Source organism: Ambystoma mexicanum, chromosome 9, assembly GCF_040938575.1.
Source record: "Ambystoma mexicanum isolate Mex_15411 chromosome 9, UKY_AmexF1_1, whole genome shotgun sequence".
Lineage (NCBI taxonomy): Eukaryota > Metazoa > Chordata > Amphibia > Caudata > Ambystomatidae > Ambystoma > Ambystoma mexicanum.
Window position 1 is genome coordinate 1,539,681,376 of NC_090931.1, and position 17,828 is coordinate 1,539,699,203.

The 17,828-nt window shown below is 46.8% G+C and overlaps 1 protein-coding gene across 1 annotated transcript in view; it reads left to right on the forward strand.

Moving 5' to 3' along the window:
- Positions 1–17,828, forward strand: part of LOC138487577 (uncharacterized) — a 306,899-nt gene that overhangs the window by 170,227 nt on the left and 118,844 nt on the right. Inside the window, 3 exon segments of the mRNA XM_069614050.1 lie at positions 1,222–2,737; positions 9,714–10,736; positions 10,964–12,231. Of these exon segments, the coding sequence (XP_069470151.1) occupies positions 1,222–2,737; positions 9,714–10,736; positions 10,964–12,231 (3,807 nt within the window).

The following is a 17,828-nucleotide window of genomic DNA, read 5'->3' on the forward strand; positions in this document are numbered from 1 at the left end:
CGGAATGGCCCGGTAATTCTCCATTTAGGGAACCCGGCTGATCCGATTTTGGAGTCAGCCATGGCTCCAATAGGGCCATGGATACCTCCAAAGTCGTAATGAGGCCCACTGTATGTTACTAAACCACCACTACCTATGATTACGAATGGCGAGCTTTAGAAATACAAGACAATGGGCCTCCAAACCGTGCTCCATTACCGGGTTCCTGCAATGGGGACTTACGGGGTCATTCCGACATAGGAGGACCCGGTAAGTTCTCCTTGCAGGAACCATTCCCCATTCCGATTTGAGCCCCCATAGGAGAATGCCCTAAATGGTGACTAGGAGATAAGGGTTGGCAGAGGCAGATTTAGAGTCTGGCTTTTGTTTGGCTGAACTGTCTTTTGTCTTAGTCATCTGCAGTTAAAAGGTTTTGCATTATGCATCATTCATATTAGCAAACGTGTTTTAGGATCAGACAGCAGGAAACTATTGCCAAACACAGTCGTCCATTTCTGACTTTCGCCAGCGTCCAAACCAACCACAGTTGCCTATCCCCAAGCCAATCATTGCCAACCATGGCCCAGCATCCCCAATCATAGCCAACCATTGTCAAGCATCGCCAATCATGGTCAAGTCTTGCCGATCATAGTCTGCCTTGGACCTGAGAGGAGTCCTGCATGACAGAAGCAGTTCACTTTAGAATATGGTTGGACTTTTCCAATGCTCGTTTAAGTTTTCCTCCTTTTATGCCACGCAGCTCTGTGAAAGGTTTATTGGTTGCTTGTGCTTCTTTGGCCACACACCCAACACTTCTTGTGATTCATTAGGACCACCCTTTGCTTTCTAATGGCACTTACAGCTCTAGTATTTATTTACCAGAGACACTTTCACATCTTTGTAACCAGTGCTTTATTCCCTATAAAAAGCCAGTGCTGAGCCAGTAAGGTTGCTCCCTGGGTAGAGGCCCCACCACAGAGATCACAGCATCACCTCTAGACTGAGCCTTATATACTTCAAAGTCCATGAAAGACCTTGAAATGATATGAGGTTAATGGTCAAGGTGTATTATCGAAGTGGCAAGAGTAAATCCCCACCTCTGGAACACCACCAATCACTGGGGCACCCTTGAACAGCATTAATATGCAGTCCAATGAGGGACAAACATATGTCATAAGTATAATCCCCACCTCTGGAACACCGCCAATCTCTGGGGCACCCTTGAACGTCATTAATATGCAGTCCAATGAGGGACAAACATATGTCATAAGTATAATCCCCACCTCTGGAACACCGCCAATCACTGTTGCACCCTTGAACGGCATTAATATGCAGTCCACTGAGGGACAAACATATGTCATAAGTATAATCCCCACCATTGGAGCACCACCAATCACTGGGGCACCCTTGAACGACATTAATATGCAGACCAATGAGGGACAAACACATGTCATAAGTATAATCCCCACCACTGGAGCACCACCAATCACTGGGGCACCCTTGAACGACATTAATATGCAGATCAATGAGGGACAAACACATGTCATAAGTATAATCACCACCTCAGGAACACCACCAATCACTGGGGCAACCTTGAACGGCATTAGTATGCAGTCCAATGAGGGACAAACATATGTCATAAGTATAATCCCCACCTCTGGAACACCGCCAATCACTGGGGCACCCTTGAACGACATTAATATGCAGACCAATGAGGGACAAACACATGTCATAAGTATAATCCCCACCACTGGAGCACCGCCAATCACTGGGGCACCCTTGAACGACATTAATATACAGACCAATGAGGGACAAACACATGTCATAAGTATAATCCACACCTCTGGAACACTGCCAATCACTGGGGCACCCTTGAACGGCATTAATATGCAGTCCAATGAGGGACAAACATATGTCATAAGTATAATCCACACCTCTGGAGCACCACCAATCACTGGGGCACCCTTGAACAACATTAATATGCAGACCAATGAGGGACAAACACATGTCATAAGTATAATCCCCATCACTGGAGCACCACCAATCACTGGGGCACCCTTGAACGACATTAATATTCAGACCAATGAGGGACAAACACATGTCATAAGTATAATCCCCACCACTGGAGCACCACCAATCACTGGGGCACCCTTGAACGACATTAATAAGCAGACCAATGAGGGACAAACACATATCATAAGTATAATCACCACCTCAGGAACACCACCAATCACTGGGGCACCCTTGAACTGCATTAATATGCAGTCCAATGAGGGACAAACATATGTCATAAGTATAATCCCCACCACTGGAGCACCACCAATCTCTGGGGCACCCTTGAACGACATTAATATGCAGACCAATGAGGGACAAACATATGTCATAAGTATAATCACCACCTCAGGAACACCACCAATCACTGGGGCACCCTTGAACGGCATTAATATGCAGACCAATGAGGGACAAACACATGTCATAAGTATAATCCCCACCACTGGAGCACCAGCAATCACTGGGGCACCCTTGAACGACATTAATATGCAGACCAATGAGGGACAAACACATGTCATAAGTATAATCACCACCTCAGGAACACCACCAATCACTGGGGCAACCTTGAACGGCATTAGTATGCAGTCCAATGAGGGACAAACATATGTCATAAGTATAATCACCACCTCAGGAACACCGCCAATCACTGGGGCACCCTTGAACGACATTAATATGCAGACCAATGAGGGACAAACACATGTCATAAGTATAATCCCCACCACAGGAGCACCGCCAATCACTGGGGCACCCTTGAACGACATTAATATGCAGACCAATGAGGGACAAACACATGTCATAAGTATAATCCACACCTCTGGAACACCGCCAATCACTGGGGCACCCTTGAACGGCATTAATATGTAGTCCAATGAGGGACAAACATATGTCATAAGTATAATCCCCACCTCTGGAACACCACCAATCACTGGGGCACCCTTGAACGGCATTAATATGCAGTCCAATGAGGGACAAACATATGTCATAAGTATAATCCCCACCTCTGGAACACCGCGAATCACTGGGGCACCCTTGAACGGCATTAATATGCAGTCCAATGAGGGACAAACACATGTCATAAGTATGATCCCCACAACTGGAGCACCACCAATCACTGGGGCACCCTTGAACGACATTAAGATGCAGACCAATGAGGGACAAACACATGTCATAAGTATAATCCCCACCACTGGAGCACCACCAATCACTGGGGCACCCTTGAACGACATTAATAGGCAGACCAATGAGGGACAAACACATGTCATAAGTATAATCACCACCTCAGGAACACCACCAATCACTGGGGCAACCTTGAACGGCATTAGTATGCAGTCCAATGAGGGACAAACATATGTCATAAGTATAATCCCCACCTCTGGAACACCGCCAATCACTGGGGCACCCTTGAACGACATTAATATGCAGACCAATGAGGGACAAACACATGTCATACGTATAATCCACACCTCTGGAACACCGCCAATCACTGGGGCACCCTTGAACGGCATTAATATGCAGTCCAATGAGGGACAAACATATGTCATAAGTATAATCCACACCTCTGGAGCACCACCAATCACTGGGGTACCCTTGAACGACATTAATATGCACACCAATGAGGGACAAACACATGTCATAAGTATAATCCCCATCACTGGAGCACCACCAATCACTGGGGCACCCTTGAACGACATTAATATGCAGACCAATGAGGGACAAACACATATCATAAGTATAATCACCACCTCAGGAACACCACCAATCACTGGGGCACCCTTGAATGGCATTAATATGCAGTCCAATGAGGGACAAACATATGTCATAAGTATAATCCCCACCACTGGAGCACCACCAATCTCTGGGGCACCCTTGAACGACATTAATATGCAGACCAATGAGGGACAAACACATGTCATAAGTATAATCACCACCTCAGGAACACCGCCAATCACTGGGGCACCCTTGAACGACATTAATATGTAGACCAATGAGGGACAAACACATGTCATAAGTATAATCCACACCTCTGGAACACCGCCAATCACTGGGGCACCCTTGAACGGCATTAATATGTAGTCCAATGAGGGACAAACATATGTCATAAGTATAATCCCCACCTCTGGAACACCACCAATCACTGGGGCACCCTTGAACGGCATTAATATGCAGTCCAATGAGGGACAAACATATGTCATAAGTATAATCCCCACCTCTGGAACACCGCGAATCACTGGGGCACCCTTGAACGGCATTAATATGCAGTCCAATGAGGGACAAACATATGTCATAAGTATGATCCCCACCACTGGAGCACCACCAATCACTGGGGCACCCTTGAAAGACATTAATATGCAGACCAATGAGGGACAAACACATGTCATAAGTATGATCCCCACAACTGGAGCACCGCCAATCACTGGGGCACCCTTGAACGACATTAAGATGCAGACCAATGAGGGACAAACACATGTCATAAGTATAATCCCCACATCTGGAACACTGCCAATCACTGGGGCACCCTTGAACGGCATTAGTATGCAGGCCAAAGAGGGACAAACATATGTCATAAGTATAATCACCACCTCAGGAACACCACCAATCACTGGGGCACCCTTGAATGGCATTAATATGCAGTCCAATGAGGGACAGACATATGTCATAAGTATAATCACCACCTCAGGAACACTGCCAATCACTGGGGCAACCTTGAACGGCATTAATATGCAGGCCAATGAGGGACAAACACATGTCATAAGTATAATCCCCACCTCTGGAACACTGCCAATCACTGGGGCACCCTTGAACGGCATTAGTATGCATGACAATTAATCTGTTTTTACATACTGTCTGCGCATGCTGCATGCATCCCCTTCTTAATGAATGTATGATATACACAGCCTATAAGATAGCTAGACTGGTAATATTGCTGTGGGGAGGATTAATACGCTTTCTGTAGTGATCTGGATCTGAGCAGGAGTAGGTAATATTTTCATTTTATTTATTTCAAATATTTTCATGGTGAAACATTCTAAGGCCTTACAGCGGTGAAAACATTAACAGCTTCCATGGTCGCGAGGTTGATAAATTAGGAACTGTTCCGTGTTCTAGCATCATCTGGTATGGCAGACTTTGTTACACCAGGGGCTTAAACCAAGTAAAATAATGTAGCATTTTTATGTATGTGACACTTGTGGTCTTGTATACTAATCACTGCGCTAGAAGCAGCTAACATGCTTTAACAGGCTTGTGGCAGTGGTGCTTCAAAGGGAAGGCTGTATCACTCCTACTCACTGACAATAATCCGTCAGGGCTTCTGTATTGAGCTGTACAGAAGAGGAATACATCAATACAGTACTCCACTCATTTCTCCCTCTCTGTACTCTAATGCAATAATGTTGGCATATAATAACCTAAACTAAAAAGGGCAGTCCCATTTTAAGCAGAGGTGGTAAATAGAGCTGGGGCGGAGGTACAGTTTTACACAGGCATATGAGGCATGTATCTACATTATGACAGTACCTAGGCATGTGAAGCTTTCACTGGCATGTGAACCAGTACCAGGCACATGATTGCAAAGCCTGAGCGTGTCATGCTGTAACAGGGCATATGGCTGTAGTACCTCTGCTTACTTATGTAACCATGGGCTACACTTGTACATTGGATGGGAACATCCAACCTTATTTTGCCCAAAAATATCCTCCGTTAACCATGCAGGTATTTTATGATTACATCAAAATGTAAGGAGTGATGGACTAGAGGAGCAACTCATGAGGGAACCAGTGACCAGAGGGGTGATGGACCATATGAACCAAGGACCAGAGGAGAGTGATCAACCAGGTTGCCCAAGACCAGAAGGGCGACTGGCTAGAGGAGAGTGACTCACAAGGGAGTCAAGGACCAGAGGAGCGACAGAAAAGAGGAGCAACTCTCAAGTGCATTGCTGCCAAGTGGGGGGCCCATGTAATGCGTGACGCCATGAACCAGTCCTGGATTTCACTTTGCATGGTGGTCCTTGTAGCATACATCACAACCCACCCGATTTAAGTGGGGGACTCACAATTTTGGTAGCAAAATGTTACTCTTTTTTACTACCTCCCTCCTAAAACAGTTCTAACCCCAATGCATTCTAATGGGGAAATTCAACCCTCCCGATTGCTCGGAGAGTATCTCCCTCCCAGCTACTGCAAAATGTTGGCATGTATGTTTGTAGGCCCATATTTATAATGGGAAGAACACAAATATCAGTCCTAGCATTTAACAGGAAACGCCTGTGCTGGCTCAGTGTCACAAAGGAAATCGGGCTACCTGGTAGGTATGCCAGGGAGCCAAGGACCAGAGGATAGCGGCAAATCAAGGACCAGTCGGATGATGGACCAGAGAAGCCAAGGATCAAAAAGCCAATGATGTGCTTTTATAAGTCACACACATTCAAAAAATTAAAATAGGCACTCGTTGTCAGAAAAATAAAATGCAATTTTAATAAATGCTTTTTGTTCTAAAATATTATGTTTGTGTTCTCTCTATGTATATTGGCGTCATTGTTATTTTCCTTACTTTTGAGACCTAACCAAACCTAGCCAAACAAACAAACAAACAAACAAACAAACAGTGTTTTAGATGTGCACTTGTTGTTTTCAGCTTATTTGGTTGGGAGTCAGCTTGTTTTGGGCTTGTTTTGAGGGGGCATTTAGCTGATTTTTTCCTTCTGACCTGGCAACACTGATACCAAACAGTGTTGCCATGTCCGCTTATTATGAGCGACTTTGGCCTTGTTTTTGGCCAAAGTCGCATATAATATTTGCAGGTCGCTTGTTGTGGTTTTTGTCCCCGTTTTCCCTTAACTGTGTGCTTATTGTTCCGCTTGTTTGCCAGTCCATCTCCGACTTGGCCCAATTTACAAAAAAGAAAAAAAAAGCATATGAAAGGCGAACATCCCGTCCTCCCATAAGCAGTTAGGCACACGCTGTGAGGCTCGGGCTGATTGCCATTCTAATGCGAAGCCACACGCAGCGTCCTAGACAGTGCTGTCTGCAGCCCCTTGACGACCTATAAGTATTCCTTTCTTTTATTACCAGCTCTCCCATTGTAGGTTGTGTGGAGGCATCTTGCATTGATGGGCTCTTTCAATATGAGAGACCCTTTGAAGATGCATTACCTAGCAAAGAGGTAAACACAGGGTGTTTACGGCAACACTTAGTTTAGCCATGATGGGAACAAGCATTGGCAATGCCAATAGTTTGGGGGTTTTATGTAGGCATGGAAAGGCCCTTGGTAGGCACTGCTGTCTTTAGTGGTATGAATGGTAGCAGGTGCAAAATGATGCAAGTACCTGGGCATCTATTCGCATTGCCTGGCAAATGCCTGATCTGTTTACAAAAGCCAAAAACTGTTAACAGGACTTCACTGAAGGACACGCACAGTGCTTATAACTTTATTGGCTGAAGGCAGACCAGGTTAAGACATTTGTATTACACCAGTAGCATTTACAGCTAAAATTAAGTTATCGTCGAGTGAAAAGTTTGATGTTAATGCTTGATTAAAGAGAGGTCAAAGAGTTCCCATGAGAAGGTGTTTTGGGTGGGAGGGGCAAGAACAGAACAGCGTTGGAGATTAGCATGGCAATGGGCAGCCAATGGGTGGGCCACCTACAAACTGCGTGCCCCTCATATGCGATTTCTCCCTATCTGTACTCTAATGCAATAGTTTTGATTTATAATAAACTCAACTAAAAAGGACAGTCACCTTTTAAGCAGAGGAGGCTAAATGGGCGTGGAGGGGTTAAAGCTTTACATAGGCATATGAGGATGGCAAAGCCTGGGTGTGTGACACTGTAACAGGGGATATGGCAGTAGTACCTGTGCTTACTTATGTAACCATGGGCTTCACTTGGACATTGGATGGGAACATCAGACCATACAACAGCCATATAATAGCTTAATAGCTGTACCTCTTCATGTAATGGCTGTGGCTGGACATTTGACAGTGTGCTGGGTGAGAGGACTATAACCCCAGGTCTTTAGGTTGTAGCCCAGATAGAAGCTTAGGAGCTACAACCAAAAGACTAGCTTGCCCCAAGTCTCGACAGTCCCAACATTAGTGTAGCCCCGGATCCATTAAGATGCCAGTATATGGTACAAAAAGCCAATATCTGGCATAGGTTGCCGAAGCATACAAGTCAACATACAGCATATTATAAAAACAGGACTATTGCATTTGAACATTCTTGTTCTACTGGTTGGGTATGATTCTTATCTTCCCTCTTGTGCTTTTGTTCATATATTATTTTTCCTGTAGGTTTAATTTTCCTTCTTGCTCAGTGCATTGACAGGCCAACTCTAGCGTGAACCGGGAGAGTTAATTCACCAGTATTGCCATAGCACCTGGCTAGTTCACTTGGGGAGTACAAGTCGTCACTTAGTAAATGGCTATTCTTTTTCTCATTATGGCAACAATTATCCTCTGTAACAACCTGTTTATTTTATCATGACATCAAAATGTAAGGAGTGATGGACTAGAGGAGCAACTCATGAGGGAGCCAAAGACCAAGGGAGTAATGGACCATATGAACCAAGGGCCAGAGGAGAGCGATCAACCAGGTTGCCCAATACCAGAAGGAACAGAAGGACGACAGCATGGGGGGGTGGGGAGGCCACATCACGCATGTCGTCATGAGCCAGTCCTGGATTTTCCCTTTGCATACTGGTTCTTGTAGGCCCGTACTGTCAGGAATCGAGGGTGGAAGATTTGGAATCAATCGAGGAACTAGCTGGCAACACTGACACGCTCTAGTCCTCATTCAACATGGTGGATTCTACTATAAAGCCTGGCTCTGCCGCCTAGCTCAGTGCGTTGTATCTGTGTTTACTTTCACTCTGACGCTCCGTTATTCCTCTGCTGTTCTAGCATCCTCCTCTCAGGGGTTAATACCGTGTGTTTATTTCTTCCCCTTGTCTGACCCTTGCTAGTCTGTTCCGTCCTTGTTGATATCTGTATTGTTCGCCTGTGTAAGTTTGCCTTTTCTTTCGTTTCTTTCTCTTTAGCGTCCTTGCCATTCTCTGCGTCCGCCGGCGGCCGTTTGGACTGCCTTCCGCGGTGCACCCTTTTTCTTCCCCTTCCTTCTTACCTTCCGCTTAGGCCTCCTGGCCGTTCTTATTACTGCCGTGGTCGCGGGACTGCGTTCCTCTCAGCTCTGTCGCCTTTCTTCCTTCTTTCTTACCTTATTTCTCGGCGTCCCTCGCTGACCTAGTATTCTGCCGTCTGCGGCCGATTGATTACAGGCGGCTTGGTATTTCTTTTCTTTCCATTTCTTTTTCTATATTTCTCTTCTTTTTCACTTACCTTACGCTCCGGCTCTTCCTCTCCTTCGTGGCTCTCCTGTCCTCTGTATTTTCAGTTTACTTACCGACTTCCAGATTTCCTTCTGGCTTGGGATTTTCCGGGCACTTCCTCTTCTTTTTGAAGCAGTCTTCATCCCAGTATTCATCTGCCTCCACAGAGCAATCTTTGCACAACTCTCTTCCACAGAACTTTCCTTGGACTATCTCAGAGCATATTTAGGCAACTGCGTGTTTTTGGAAGAACTGCCTTCAACGCTCCTTTGTTTTTTGGAATACTACTAACCACTCCTCCTGCAAAACATTTTCCCAGGGTTTTTCCTGCCTTCCGGCTTTTTCCCTGGAGCTGAGGCTGGCCACCTGGGAGCCCCCAAAGGCAGGTTCAGATCACTGTCAAGGTGGCCTCCGGAGGGGCCAGACCTTATTTACACAAAAAGAAGGTTCGTACTCAAAAGGACCAGACTTCATCCAAGAAGAAGGATTGTGTACGGGCCAAGGCAGCTTCTAAGGTTCAAACATCCAAGGATTCAGGTGAGGAGAAGGGGGAGGTGGAGCCGAAGCTTGACAGCATACAACGCCCATCTTTAACCATGGCATCCTTGGAGCAATATCAAGAACTAGTAGCTGCAATGCAGAACCTTACTGCAGAAGTCCAAGCCTTGAGAACGGAAAACATTGTCCTTCGCCAACAAGTGGTATTACGTCGAGACGACCATGGAGACTTACCTACTATCCCTCTCTCGTTTGGCAAATATGATGGTCATCCAGGAGGACTCAAGGATTTCCTTGACGCCTGTAAGGTATACTTTACTTTCAGACCCTATGCTTATGAGACTAGCCGATCCAAGGTTGGGTTTATTATTGCTAATCTCACAGGAAATGCCTTGTCCTGGGCGACGCCGCTGGTCTCTAATGATGACCCTTCCTTAAACAACTATGACCAATTTGTAGTATCCTTTAAGGACCGGTTTGACAGACCAGAAGGGTTGTACTCCTTTTTCGAGGCTATATTGGATGTTCACCAGGGAAATACGGATGTCCAAACCTATATTTCCCGCTTTCTCAGGCTAGCCGCCAAAGCAGACTGGCCTGATTCTGCTCAGCAGACAATCTTCAGAAGAGGTCTCCAAGATGAGATCAAGGATGAGCTTGATCGGGTAGCCAGACCCACTTCTTTCCAGGATCTGATGACTTTGTCTCTCCAGATCGAATTTAGGTTGCAAGAACGTCGACAAGAGAGAAGGCGTATATGTGGAACCTCACAGTTAATCGGTCTACCCTCCCAGACTCCTGCTCAGAGACTGACTCCCTCTACAGATGAGCCCATTCAGATTGGTGCCACTCGTGGACCCCTCACTCTTGAAGAAAGAAGACGTTGTCGAGATGCAGGGTTGTGCATGTACTGTGGTTCCTCAAAACATCTATTAAGAAACTGTCCAGGGGTTCCTCCTAGGAGGAAGGAAAACTCCCACCCCCGATCTGCTGCAAGGGAAGTTTCGGGGGATCTGCCAGTCACCCTTGCTACAACTCAAGAACCTTAGAAGAGACAGAAGAGAACAGTTTGATGGTTTTTAAGGTCCTCTTGTGGTTATCCGATTCAGCTCTCACAGAAGTATTGGCAATGTTAGACTGCGGTGCAGCTGGCAATTTCATGGACCTTAACTGGGCCCAGGAGAACCTTGTCCCCACAATACCCAAGTCAAGACCCATTCCGGTGGAGGGAGTTGATGGTGAGCCCCTATCCTCGGGACCCATCCTGAGGGAGACAATTCCGCTGCAGATGAGAGTGGGAAGCCACCAAGAATTTCTGGTATTTGACCAGATTCGTGCTGCGCATTTTCCTTTGGTGATTGGGATACCGTGGTTAAGGAGGCATAACCCTATCATTGATTGGTCTGCCAATAGGGTGTGCTTCAACTTGCTGTTTTGCAAGACAAACTGTATGAACTCTTCTACATCCAAGGTCGTTACCAAGGAAGGAACCCATACCATCGGACCAGTAATAATATCCGCAGTTCCACTCCAGTATCAGGAATTTACTGAAGTATTCCTGGATACCATTGCCAAGCAACTACCACCGCACAGAGCAGAAGACTGCAGTATTGACCTGATACCGGACTCAACGGTGCCTTTCGGAAGGATGTATCCTTTGTCTCTCCTAGAACGGAGAGCACTCCGAGAATATCTTGATGCCAATCTCGATAATGGGATTATTCAGGAATCAAAATCTTCCTGTGGTGCCTCATTATTCTTTATACCTAAGAAGGGCTCGGATGAGTTACGCCCATGCATTGACTTCAGAGGACTCAACAAGATAACAATCCGAGACCGATATCCCATGCCCCTGATACGAGACATTTTAGAAGCTGTTCAAGGTGCCGTGTACTTTACCAAGCTTGATCTAAGAGGTGCTTACCACCTCCTGAGAATAAGACAGGGAGACGAATGGAAGATGGCTTTTCGCACTCCCTTCGGCCTATATGAATACAGGGTCATGCTGTTCGGTCTTGTGAACGCGCCAGCTGTTTTCCAGAGGTACATGGAAAAGGTATTTGCAGATATGTTGTTCCTGTCAGTGGTGGTCTACTTAGACGACATCCTGGTCTATTCAAAGACGCTCGCCGAACATAGGCAACAGGTCCAGAACGTGTTGGGGCGTCTGCTAACCCACCAGCTGTTGGTCAAGCTGGAAAAGTGTCAGTTTGAGGCAACTTCAGTGTCTTACCTTGGCTTCATCTTATCCCAGGAAGGAATCGAAATGGATCCAAAGAAGGTCAAGGCTATCCAAGAATGGAGAGAACCGGTTAACATAAAGGAGCTACTGTCAAGACCCTTGCCTAAAACCCCCTCTGGCAAACCCGTTGGACAGGTGGAGTCAGGACAAAGGCCTCTAGAGCCTGGCATCCTCTTCAAAAGCCCTCATGAAGCCAGTACTGGCGCCTATGGCGCAGGGCTCATACACCATGAACAACAATGTGCTTGGGAACTACGAACCAAGCTATGCGGTCTAGTGTTTTGGGTGTGGCAGGCCTGGAACTACTTTACCTGGGCTATATAAACCACACCTTGACTGCAGAACATGCTTCATGTTCATTTGCAGCTTGCAACGTGACGCTCTCCGTGTCCAGCTATTCGCTCGAACCTCGGAGAAGCAGAACCTGCAAGGAGACAAAAGGAACATCATTAGCAGCAGCATCTTACCTGCAATCTTCATCTTTAAACACTCGCAGCTACTGAGAACAAATTTCTCGAATCTGCACGCCTCCCGGACAGAACGACCTGAAAGAGGAAGATAGAGGCAAGAGACATTTACAAATTACGAACTGCTCAAAAGGCTTACCTGGCTGGTCGCCTCTCGGCTGGCACCACTCCGGACAGTCCACACGCGCTGAACAACACCGCGACCTACAAGGAAGGAAAACAGGAAGGTTAGCAAAGGCAAGACTTTGCAGTGCTGCGCATAGCGCTTACTTACCGCATCATAGCACTCTTAGTGCGCCATCATTTACCAGCGGGGCTCAACCAAGCCAGTTCGCCGTGCTGAAGCTCTGCATACCTAAGGGAGAAAAAAGAGACATTTTAAACAAAGAAAGGCATGCAGGATAGCAACAAAACTAAAGAACAGCAATACGACCTACCTGAACAATATCAAACGGGCCGGCGTCAGTGAAGTAACTGGACCGCACTTGCCCATGAAAGACAACGCGCCCCTGCAAAGAAGGCAGGACAGAGAGCACGCCTAATTCTACCACAAGGTGAGGAGAGGGCGCCAGAGGGACTGAAAGCATACAGAGGTGGAGGGAGGATGCTTACCCAAGTCAGTCTTGAACACAACCTGTATTTTCAGGCAGAACCTTCCGCACAGACCACATCAGGGCAAAGCTGAGAAGCATACCAGTGAGTAACCCAGCTGGGTGGCGTCTCTGTGGATACCAGGTGAGCATAACAACTACAGAGTTTCCTGGGTCTAGCCAACTTTTACAGGCGGTTCATTCCCAATTTCTCGCAGACGGTACTACCCCTTACCTCACTACTCAAGAAGGGTGTAAGATATACATTTGATGGCAAACCTAAGAAAGCTTTCCTTACCCTAAAGGAATGATTCTCCACAGCTCCCATTTTGATCCAACCAGATCAGACCAAACAGTTCATTCTGGAAACCAATGCCTCAATCGGAGCAGTAGGCGTTATTCTACTTCAAGAATCAGAAGACGGCTATGAACATCCAGTGGCTTACTTTTCCAAAACTTTAACCTGCAGTGAACATAACTATTCTGTTCTGGAAAGAGAGTTATTGGCAATTAAATTGGCTTGCCAGGAATGGCGCCATCTCCTACAAGGAGCTGCACATTGCTTTGTGATTTGCACTGACCACCGGAATCTTAAGGTGTTACAGCAAATTGAATGTACTAATGCACGCCATGCCCGATGGGCCTATTTTTTCCTACAGTATGACTTTGTTATAACGTATATTCCTGGAACAGAAAATAAGAAGGCCGATGCCTTGTCACGAAGCAATGGGGAAAGCTTAGGGTCCTATCAGGAACATGACTTGGTGTTTCCTGAGCTTAAAATTCTAGCCTCTACTACCACATTTCTTAAAGAGCTAATACTGCAGTATCAGACCTGCACGGATCTTCCTTCATCAATAGTACAAGGAAATGATGGGTTGTACTACTATGAAAAGGCTATCTTTGTTCCCACCAAAGGACTCCAAAGGATGGTTCTTTCCTGGTGCCATGAAACGCCCTTGACCGGACATCCACGTATAAGAAAGACCTATGACTTATTACGTCGGGATTTTTGGTGGCCTACCCTCAGAAATGACGTGCACCAGTACGTCTCTACATGTTCTGTATGTGCCTCCAACAAAAACCAGACGGGAAAACCTCTAGGATTGCTGCAGCAACCTTCTCTACCTGAACGCCCATGGGAACAGATATCCATGGACTTTATAGTCGATCTTCCTCAGTCGTCTGGTATGACTGTAATCATGGTCACGGTTGATTCTTACAGCAAACTGGCGCATTTCTCAGCCTTCCAACAACTGCCTTCTGCCTCGGATACCGCAGCAGTCTTCCTCCAAGACATAGTCTGTCTGCATGGCCTGCCGAGGACAATAGTTTCAGATTGAGGATCCCAATTCACCTCCAGATTCTGGGCCACTCTCTGTCACATCCTGTGTCATGATGCCTACCCCCAAGCATCTGGACCAAGCCCATCCGCCCCGGAAGCAGGCATCCAGACATTAATAAAACCTCAGAAGCCCCGGCTAGGGGCTATCTGGGTCCAGTCCTGGCGCCTTAGGCGGCAGGCTCATAGTAAGAATCAGTCCTGGCGCCTAAGGCGCCAGGCTCATAGTCATTACCTACCTCAGGCAGACCATGCTGCACATGCATCCAGGCCAACGTGAGACCTGGAAGGGACTATTTTTCTGCAAGGACTATTTTTTTACTCGGGTGTGGTTCTAGGGACTTCTTACCTGGGACTAAATTTGAGGCTATTTAAACCACGCCCGATCTACAACACACGCTTCGCGTTATTCTGCATTCAGCAGCGTAACGCTCACCGTGCCTGCGAACCTGCATTCAGTCTTCTGCCACGCCCACCTCGGATCCGGCGCTCCTAGAAGAAAAGGGAAAACAGGAGAAGAGGTTAGGTTACAGACATTAATCTAATTACTTACCTGATTCAGGATCTTGCACCATTCCGAGCCTGAAAAGACATCACCTCGACACGCGTCGCTTCGCAGCTGACGCCGCTCCGTTTTCACCAGTCCACTGCATCTCCGACTCGGCGCTGCCTCCATCATTTTCTACGGTGATCTTCAATACCTGGGGGAAAAAACAAAGGAATAGCGAGGTGAGCCTAGAGAGACTACAAATACCATAATTTTACCACCAGGCTTACCTGATTTACCGCTGGAGGCATTATCCTCCAATACACCGCATCTTCTTACGCCGCATCTATGAAGGGAGGAAAAAACAACAAGTTAAACTCACGCAACTTTACTGGATAGTGTTGGGTAATACAGACTCTTACCTGAACGCCACCAGCAACCTTCAAACAGTATTTGTTGCCGCAAAATCACCAAGGGGTGCAAGAGTGAACTTTGGACATATTGAAGTCTGTAAACTTGGTAACTTCGGAGTCATATCTTCCTGAACTCCAATACCCCAAACCAGTGAAGTAACTGGTATCTACGCGCCCCTGCAAGCCACGCAGGATGGAGAGCTCATCAATTAAAAACATAAGGTGAGGACACTAATTGGGAATATCGGAGGTGGCCTGCGGGGAGAGCGGGAGCAGTGGGGAGGGGTCAGCACTCAAATCCACGGGGCTAAATCCCTTTCTCCATCTACAGGAGAATATTCCTACGAGTCAAGCACACAAGACTGGGCGGGTCCGTTCAGACAGCCATCTTTGCCCTACGCTTCACATTGGTGGAGGCTGCTGCAGTCTGGGTTCGATCGACGCCTCTGTGGGAACCAGGTGAGCGTAACAGAACGCAAAGCCTCCCTACAAATTCCCACCCGGGCGTTATGGAGACCTCAGAAACTGACCAACTGGCCCAATTATTAGGGGAACTTAGGGCAGAAGTACATTCCGCCCGTCAAGAAACTAATGCTCTGAGGAGAGAACTGATTGTGTCTAAGGAACGCACTGATGATCTTGCTAGACAACTGCTGCAAAACCAAGCTGGGCAAACACCCTTACCTGGACTCGGGGGGACCCCAACTCCTGCTCCATCAAGCAACCCTGTGCAAATAGTGTTACCTGGAAATATTCCTTTAGCACCACCCAAACACTTTGCCGGAGACCCAAAAAGGTTCGCCATATTTATGAACCAGTGCCGCTTGCACTTTTTATGTAGACCTGGAGTCTTTCCGAACGACCAAGCCAAAGTAGCCTTTGTACTATCATACCTTAGTGGCAGCGCAGCAGATTGGTCAATCCCGCTGGTCAACCAGGATGACCCTCTTCTTTGGGATTTTCAAGGTTTTCAATTGAGCATGGAAAAACTATTCGCCAGGCATTCACAGGGTCAGGCCCTGGATAATGAACTTTTATCCCTGCGACAAGGCACTCAGGATCTGCTAACCTATATCACAACCTTCAATAGGTTAGTGGTGGAAACCGGCTAGCCAGAGGAAAAATGAATTACATTATTTCATTGTGGGCTTCGGGGTGAACTCAAAGATGTTTTGGCCCAGGTTGTGAACCCACCCCAGGATTGCATAGATTATATAGACTTAGTGGTGCAGTTAGACCACAGACTTCAGAATAGAAAGGCTGATCGAGCTAAATTTGAGAGTCGAGTATTGGTTAAACCAAATGTTATCTCCAAAGGAACAGACGCATCAGAACCTATGCAGATCGTGGGGGGTTAAGGGACCCCTAACGCAAAAGGAAAGAGAAAGAGGATGACAGATGCAATTGTGTCTTTATTGGGGGCTTCAGGACATTTTCTACGGGATTGACCTATAAAACCATCCAAGAAAGTGGCCGTAGTAGCTGTTAAAAATCAAACAGAGCCTGAATCGGGAAACGACCACGCCCGACAAGCGTAGAGGTCCGCTTGCCGAGCTTGAAGAAGGAGACTCAGACCTTGCATTTAATCATACCGATGGTCCTTTATGATCCAAGGCTCCCATCACGTATGCACGCAGCAAGGGCATACATCGATAGCGGGGCCGTAGGAAACTATATGGACCATAAATTGGCTTCTAGGATGGATCTATCTCTCTGCAAAAAGACCACTTCGGATGTCATCACCACTGTCGATGGAACTGAAATTGTCTCCGGGCCTGTAACTCATTCCACTACAGAGTTGACATTGCTGGGTCAGGATGGGCATCGAGTGACTATTGTGTTTGATTTAATCAAAGCCCCGCAGTTCCAAATAATACTGGGGATACCTTGGTTGGAAACACATAATCCCTGTATTGATTGGCGAGAGAAGAGAATAACCTTCCCGGAGTTTGCACGCACCTGTTACCTGTAAACGACCTTGAACAAAGGCCTGGCCACAGTCACTAACCCATTGGCCAGGTGGAGTCAGGACACGGAAACGACCTTGAACAAAGGCCTGGCCACAGTCACTAACCCATTGGCCAGGTGGAGTCAGGACACGGGCCTCTAGAGCCTGGCATCCTCTTCAAAAGCCCTCATGGAGCCAGTCCTGGCACCTATGGCACCAGGCTCATACACCATGAACAACAATGTGCTTGGGAACTACTTTATTGTATTCTCAGCCAACATGGAGGCATCCACATAGCTTGGTTCCTAAGAACCAAGCTATGAGGTCTAGTGTTTTGAGTGTGGCAGGCCTGGAACTACTTTCCCTGGTACTACTTTACCTGGGCTATATAAACCACACCCTGACTGCAGAACATGCTTCGTGTTAATTTGCAGCTTGCAAGGTGACGCTCACCGTGTCCAGCTATTCGCTCGAACCTCGGAGAA